The sequence below is a fragment of the Phaethon lepturus genome, unplaced genomic scaffold, assembly GCF_000687285.1.
Source record: "Phaethon lepturus isolate BGI_N335 unplaced genomic scaffold, ASM68728v1 scaffold52728, whole genome shotgun sequence".
NCBI lineage: Eukaryota > Metazoa > Chordata > Aves > Phaethontiformes > Phaethontidae > Phaethon > Phaethon lepturus.
Genome location: NW_010560805.1, coordinates 1 through 7,576, shown reverse-complemented (window position 1 = coordinate 7,576; position 7,576 = coordinate 1). Strand labels below are relative to the sequence as shown.

Here is a 7,576-nt window from a genome sequence, read left to right as displayed (position 1 = left end):
TCCTGCTGGGCTGGAAAATCTGAGTAGCACTTTCCTGTTTATTTCATTCCTGAATCTGTTTACAAATTGCCTAATCTTGAACTGGTCATGAACTTGTCCAACTTCCTTTTTATTCAAGGTCATTTTCAGAAATCAGTCAAAGCTAGTTAGATAACTTAGTTGTGTATATGCAGTACTTCAGGGTTAAGCTTTGGGAAGAAAACTTGCTGTTTGTTTGCTTTATCAAAAAGCATTGCTATTTCTATCTCAAAACGTTGTGAAATAATTTCCTTTTTTCCTTGGTTGCCTGGGATATAATTAATGGGTTTAAGCTGTTGTCCCAAAAGACATGCTTTTATATCCCTTGTTATGATCAATTAGAATTTATCATTTCATGATTAGCAGCTTTAGATCAAACTTGCTACTCTATTTGTACAGAAAGAAGGAGGGCTACTCTCTAACTAGATTTTTTTCAAGTATCTGGGCAATGTATCTTGCAAATCCCTCATTTGACATCTGCTTTTCTATAGATCCTTTTTCTTCTGACATGCCACCTATCTGGTGTTCCCATCCATGCTTTCTATCCAATCTCTTGTGCTATAACTAGGTGACTTGAAAATTATAAATGAACAGACAGAAGTGTGTTCTAGAAACCCAAGTTTAAACATCTATTTTAGGTGCATAGAAGAATCTGTAAATGAGAGCAAAAATATAGCAGCCCAACATGAAAACAGTTCACTCCAGCAGGTAAGATACCTACAAAGCTCAGCTAAATACCAACCCCTACTGACCTAGGTGAATCAAAGTGCAATCAGTGATCCCTTTATATAGGTTCACAGAGCTGAAATAAATAAGTGTATATAATCAGAGAGGCTCCAGCAGAGACACAATAAGATGTATACAGAAACTCTCTGCCCCACCATGATACTGAACCTGGGAACACGGTACAGGAACATGTCCTAAACTGACTTGGGATTTCAGGCATTCAGCACATACATAACAATGCCAAAATGAAACCCTGTATTGTGAGGTTTTCAGTAATTCTCCAATGTTGTAGGCGGGAAGGGCAGAAGTCAGTCGCTGGAGTAAATATCTGGACAAGGACAGTGAAGATCAGGAAGATGGAGAGGAGGAGGCAGGTACAGAAAAGCAACAGTTCTTTTCCCAGAGGAATAACACTGTGGAAGAACAAAGGTACAGAACTTTTTTTTTTTTTTTTTAATTCCTGCCCCTGAGCGGTGACATTTGGTTTGGAGGTGCAGGAGGTAGCTCATCTCTGAACAAAGTACAGGTTGCAATGTATGACCTGAGCTGAGCAGGGGTTTGGTATTTGGGGGTAAAACTTCTTGTATTGCTAGAGCCATGCATTTTATGAATATTTCTGGTGATTTGTGGAAAAAAAAACCCTCACTTTTTTTTTCACAGCTAATCTGTCCTCTTTGTGAATGGTTTTCTTGGCTAGGAAACACCAGAAGAGCTTCCTCACCAGTGATGTTCAGGAATATGCAGAAGAAAATGGAGTTTTCCAGCTTGCCTACCAAGCCAAAAAGGTTAAAACCTCTGAGGTATTTTACTTGTAGAAGATGCTTCCTGACAGTAAAACAAAACAGTGTTCTCCTCATCCTCTTCTCTGTCATAATTTTGAAGTTTTATGAAGTTTTATGAATCTTCCTCTGCTCTTCTGTTTGAATGACTGGGGAGAAGAAAATTGTGTCAGGAGTTTCTCTGAAAGGTTTTAGTCAGGCAAAAACAATGCCAACTTGTGTTAGCTGAGTGGTTGAGCCGGATTCCTCTGTCAGCACAGCTGCACACTATGCTGCTTTGCCGTACTGAGCAGTGGCACCTCTGTAGCATGCAGTTATTAAGGCTACAGTGATTACCTGCAGTGCCAGTGAAGCTGGCTAGCTTGAGTCTTCACAGCCCAGAGTTCCTTCACTGCAGGAAGGTGCTGTTTGGATCGCACAAAGAGGGCAAACACCCTTGTTAATTGTAACACTAGGCCCACCCAGCACATCAGCCTCAACTCTGCCTCAGAGCGCTGGTGAGAATTTGGGTGCATTTGAAAGATCTGAGTGCTCTTTCTTTGCCTGCTTCTGTGCAGCTTGGTGGTGCGTGCTGGATTTATAACCAAGCTCTCTGTCTTCTTACAGCGCAGGAAATGCTTAGTAGCAGTGCCTGATGAAGATCATGGAAATGCTGTTCCTGCTGTCTGTGAGTCCACAGTACCCGAGGAGAATACACAAGCCTCAACTGCTTGTACCAAACCCTCGAGGTGGGAAAAATTTCTCTCATGTTCTGACAGCCATAGCAAAGATGCTGTGAGGATCACCATGTCACCACAGGAGGGCAGTGGAAGGTTGGGGCTGCACAGCACCACTGCAGCAGATGCTGGTATGGCCAGTAGATGCTCAGAGCAGGCTGGAAGAAATCTACCTCAGGGTGCAGGTTTTGAATCTATAAAGTGTGTTGCTAGCACTGAGCCGCTTGCCTCAAAACCACTTGGCACCATGGTGTCCAGCACCAGTTGCTCAGTTGAGGAGAATGTGTTGTTCAAAGAACCTCAAAGCCAATTGATGAGGGCAGGATCTGGTGTCTTAGAGACCACTGCAGGAAGGTGCTGTTTGGATAGCACAAGGAGGGCAAACACCCTTGTTAACTGTAACGCTAGGCCAAAGCCTAGCAGTGTTTCTTGTGAACGCCTCTTCTGCACTGGTGAGGAGTTTGATGATGATCTCTGAGAAGTTCAGGCATCTTTGGCATTGCTTTCTTGTGGGTCTCTAATGTACTTGGTATGTTAAGTTCTGAGCCAAGATTTTAACCTGAAAATTACTTTATTCTAAGCCTTACAGAACTGCACAATTAAAGTTGTTTACTTGCTCTGTGGCTGTGTGTGGGAAAAGGGGGGGGGGGGGGGGAACTGTTGCAGTGGGCAAGTACTAGGGTTACAGTGTTGTCTAGCAACCTCAGATAGAAGTAAGAATTGAAGTAGGTCAGCTTGCAGGGAGAAAGCTCCAAGGCTCTAAGGATTGCTGCCCAGGACAATTCAATTCTGTGATTAATTCCCCATTACAAACTACAGCTATTTTCCCCTCTGTGCTACCTCTTTGTTTAGATCTCCCATAGCAACCCCTTGTGCTAGAGCTGCAGCACAGGCTTCAGAGCCAGCAAAGCATTTAATTTCTCTTCAGAAGTGGAGCCCCAAGAGGGTACACCAAGGTATGTGCAAAGAGGCAGGCCTAGTCTTGGACTGCCTCTCTTGCACAGGCAGCTGCTTGATGAAATCACATGCTTAGCCCAGTCCTTCTACTCTTTTAACCAAGTAATCTAGCTGTGATACTTAAAACAGTCACACAGACTTATCACAGGAAGTAGTATTTATTTTTCCTCCATTCTACAAGCAGTTAGGAACATGAGACAGAAACCCTTAGCAGGAAGAAAGATCAACTGTTGAGTAAGTTGTACTGCATTGTTTGTTTTCAGTTAGAAGGAAAGTACTTGTTACAGGCTACTACAAGTGAGGTGGCTGCTTGGAATACTGTATGGCATCTAGTGCTGCCCCGATGTCGCAGTTCTTTGTCTGCAGGAGTCGAGTGAGCCATCCACCCTCATCAGAGAAGCCCATAGACAGCATCTGGGACAGAGATTCAATGAGGCGAGGGTCTGCTTCTGTTGAGAATAGTAGTTTAAAGTTGAAGTATTTCATGTAATTGGCAAACCAGCCAAGGCTTTAATACCACAAGTAACACACAATAGGTATGCTGGCACTAATCCTACTAAATCTAGCATAGCTGGTTAAATGCTACAAGACATGCTCTCCTTTGTCTCAAAACATCTGCCCTCCTGGGAGACAAAATACATAACCAGCTAAGAAAACTGCTAGCACTGCTGTAGGACTCTGTGCTGTTGGTCTCAGTTAAGTAAGTGGCCTGGCATACTGTCACTGGCTCCCACCAGAAAAATGCTGTCTTAAAGCCAGAGGATCTATTGGTCTGCATCCTGCATTAAAAGGCTCTCTTCAAGAGTACACAGCAAGGACATAGTTTAGGATACCACCTTTTTTCATGTTGCTTGAATGGTGTATTAGTCTGAAGTCAGAAGTCTTAAGGCTTAACTGCCTGCATTCAAGAAGAGAACACCTGACTGTCTCTAACAGGGTGCAAAAGCTGCCATACCTGCTAACAAAGTTAGGGGCAAGTTGGCAGCTCCTGAGCAAGAATTACTCAGTGATGAAACCTGCATACATTCTTGTACCTGGTGGGAGATGTGGGTAGAGTGCAGCTTCTCGTAGCCCTGTAGGTCCTGGCTGGGGAGGATCCTGAGATACATCCAGGGAGCTGGGACCCTCTGTCTCTGGCATTTGCAGAGACTGCAGTTCACCTGTGGAAGGATCCACTTCTTTGGAAGATAAGTGGGTCCAGTCCTCATCACCCCCTGATGAACTGCTGGACTCACTGTGTTCCTGAAACGGAAAGAAAAAAGGTCCAGGTGTGGCAGTGCTTTCCAAGTGTAATGCATGTTCCTACTATCTGCCTTTAATATGGTTACATCCACAAGAAGTCCCGCCACCTTTGCTGTAAACCTGTAAAGCAAAGGTGCTGTATATCACTTAATCTGCTGACATCTTAATATTCAATTCCACAATACATGCTAAATGATTATGTTCTTTTCTAGTAAGGCCTCAGCAAGCATATTAGCTTAGTGTCATAGTTCTTGTACCTGGGACTGGAAGCTGCCATCTTCCATTTGTGTGGGCACAGGATCTATCACCATATCTTGTATCTGCTCTGCAACAGCATTTACTTCTGTAGCAGAATCTCTGTTATTCCAGTCTGGTTTGGTCTGAACATTCTGGTTAAGAGTACTGCTGCTTGACTCAGCACTGTTCTTCTCTTGGTTGGGAGAAGGAGTCACTTTGCTTCTCTGTCCTCCATGTTCCACATCAATATCAACTTCAATACCTAGAAATGCATTTGAGATGGAGAAAGTCTTAGACAGGTTTTTCCAAAGCACAGTCCTCTAACAGAATACTGATCAATCCTAGTCTAAATGCTATGAAGTTTCTGTAATCCTAGTTTGCCATGTAACATGTAGGAATTAAAACACAAAGCATTCTTTAAACAAAGAATAGTTAAGCACCAAATAGTCACCTTCCTCTAGATAGACAAGCCGTACTTTTAGAGAGTCAGGGCAGAAGTTATCTATATGTCCACATAAGCCAGGCAAAATCCTGACTCACCACTGACTTCAAAAGAGTGTTGCAGTGGTGACACGTTAGTGAAATCTTTCCTCATTTCCTTCCAAAGGAGGGCTCTGAAAAGGTAGTGAGTGGCTGTTCTAAGCCTAGGCATTATTAGTACCAGGAGTAAATTAAGCCTTTCAAGGCTTAGTAGCATGAGGTAGTTCCGGTATCAGTCACAACAGCTGACTGCTGCTTCTGTTAAAAGCACCTTTAAGCCAGTCTTGGGGATTGGTATAACAAACTGAGTCACTTACCCAGGGGGCTCAGAAAAGCTGCAACGCTCTCCCCAACATTCTTTAAGAAGGTGACATTGGGGTCCTGAGGCTGGCTGTTAGTAGAAGCTTCTAGAAAAACAATTTCTGTTATAAGAGCACCTACAGAGTGTATCCCCATGAGATCTTGGTGCTCATTTCCTGTCGCTCACATACACTGCACAAAGGCAGTACGGAGACAAAAACTCTGAGCTACCTCTGGAACAGAAAACCAGTGGCATTAGCATTGTTAAGGCTCATTAGCCATGCTGAAAGGCAGATCTGGAGTACAGTAGGGACATGCTTGACCTAACAGCTCAGCTTGGTTTGGTTCCAGATTGTCCCTGCATCCTCATCTATTGCACAGGCCCAAGCATGCCTTAAAATAATCCCACTCTGTGCTGAAAGATGCTAATTATGTTTCAAGCAAAAAAAAAAGTTTGTGTCTATTTTTCCACCCAGATTTCACCCTGTGCTGCAGAACCTCAGCTACTCTGGCTCCACCACCACCTTGTTTACCAGAGCATCACCTCTTACCTTCTGCAGTGGGTGGACTGGAGGCTGCAGCACTGGCTTGGGCTTGTTCAGAGTTTTGGCATTGAGCTGCAGGGCCAGGGTATCCCCAGCAGTGCATCCATGGGAAGGGTGGAACACCATGCCGCATTTTACGGAGCCAGCGTCCTCGGGGAAGCCACTGTAAAGGGTAATGTTCATGTGACTCTTCACACAGCCAGATTCTCAGTAACTGAAGTTTCTGACTTAAATTTGAGGACTATCCCATTCATTAGCTCCCCTCCAGCCATTTTGCTCACCTCAAATGGATTTAGCAGTGGACTCTGAAACATCACCATGTTGTGCTCCTTGTGGATGCCTTTACCCTCACAGGTGCTGCACAGGTCATAGTCTGGACAGACAGTGCACTTGAACCTGGCACCCACCACCGGTCCTTCACAGCCATCACAGATCACATTGGGGTGCACCATGTCGCGAGGAGGCTCCTGGCTGCACTGCGAGCGATGTTCCCGCCTGCACTCCTTTTTCTCTATTAAGGAAAGGAAACTTTGCATCAAGAACAAGGTTACTATTTAAAGGCTGGAAATCAGGCAGAGAAGGAAGCACAAACAACCCTTGTCAGAGCAGTATTGACTTACTAGATCAGTTTATTTTTACACTGGCTGCCAAACACAAGCTGGGGGCATTTAAGTGAACTTAAACCTAAGTGCGAAGGGGTTTCACAGATATACCTGCTCCTCAAACTGAGCATGCCTTATCCTTAACAGTCTCTTGGCATATTTATTTTAGATTAGTACCATACTACCCCATTTGGCTTCTCTTCCTACCTTCCTAAGCACTGCAAGAACAAAATGTTTCTGGAGAGGGAGTTGGGAAGAACTGCCAGCAGGCTTAACAGATGAGAACGGGGACAGCGCTGGCTCATGTGACTCATTAGATGGACTGCAGATAAAGCTTTGCGGGTATCTACATGAACAGAAGGGACCAGGGAGCAACTATGCACTGAAGAGTAAGCTGGAATTAAGGCTTCCTAATGCATTGTTGTAGCTATTAAAGATACCAGTACTCGTCTAGCATTGACACTGGTCTAGTGTTTCCAAGGAGCCAGCATAACAACAGCAGCTCGTGTTGGGCCAGCTGATGTGACAGGGCTAGGAGGAAACTTGTGATCCCTTTACTCCACCTCAGAAGGGAGGACTCAGATTCCGGCCTATTACCCCGCCCTTTATTTAACCTCCCCCCCCGAACGCTGCAGGTTGCACCAGGCCCCCGAGGACACGGGGAAGGGCCAGGGCTTCTCCCACTTATCGGAGGCCAGCCGGCCAGCGCACAACGCAAAGCCGGAGACCCGCTACCGCCCTGGGGAGCTGCGCGGCGTTACCTTTGATGTAAACACGAAAGACACCGTCCTGCACGTAAGGCATCGCCATCTCCAGCTCCTCGTCGGTGGAAAACGCGATCAGGTCCCCGTCCTCATCTAGGACGGGTAAAGCGCAGGGTTAGGTGCCCGGCCAGCTAGCACGGGAGGCGGCAGGGACATCCCGGCCGCTGCGCAGCCCCATGCCCTGAGGCCTTCCCACCCTGCCAGGGCGCC

General features: G+C 45.5%; 2 protein-coding genes across 4 annotated transcripts in view; one reads left to right on the top strand and one right to left on the bottom strand.

Annotated features, from left to right (window-relative positions):
- Positions 1–2,717, top strand: part of LOC104625979 (chromosome unknown open reading frame, human C5orf45) — a gene marked incomplete at its 5' end in the record, with an annotated part of 3,349 nt that extends 632 nt beyond the window's left edge. Inside the window, 5 exons of the mRNA XM_010293772.1 lie at positions 657–726; positions 1,037–1,173; positions 1,442–1,529; positions 2,130–2,360; positions 2,460–2,717. Of these exons, the coding sequence (XP_010292074.1) occupies positions 657–726; positions 1,037–1,173; positions 1,442–1,529; positions 2,130–2,360; positions 2,460–2,717 (784 nt within the window). The remainder of the gene's footprint in view (positions 1–656; positions 727–1,036; positions 1,174–1,441; positions 1,530–2,129; positions 2,361–2,459) is intronic.
- Positions 2,718–3,347: 630 nt separating this feature from the next.
- Positions 3,348–7,454, bottom strand: SQSTM1 (sequestosome 1). Of its 3 annotated transcripts, XM_010293769.1 has the most exons (7): positions 7,364–7,454; positions 6,282–6,511; positions 6,007–6,163; positions 5,473–5,562; positions 4,696–4,937; positions 4,231–4,438; positions 3,348–3,645 (listed from the first exon to the last, which is right to left on the bottom strand). In XM_010293769.1, exons 1-7 carry the CDS (start codon positions 7,410–7,412, stop codon positions 3,488–3,490), a joined length of 1,134 nt encoding a protein of 377 aa, XP_010292071.1. In that variant the 5' UTR covers positions 7,413–7,454; the 3' UTR covers positions 3,348–3,487. The 3 variants fall into 3 exon arrangements, with proteins under 3 accessions (XP_010292071.1, XP_010292072.1, XP_010292073.1); XM_010293770.1 differs by lacking the exon at positions 5,473–5,562; XM_010293771.1 differs by lacking the exon at positions 5,473–5,562 and having other exon boundaries at positions 3,362–3,645; positions 4,357–4,438.
- Between the last annotated feature and the right edge of the window lie 122 nt (positions 7,455–7,576).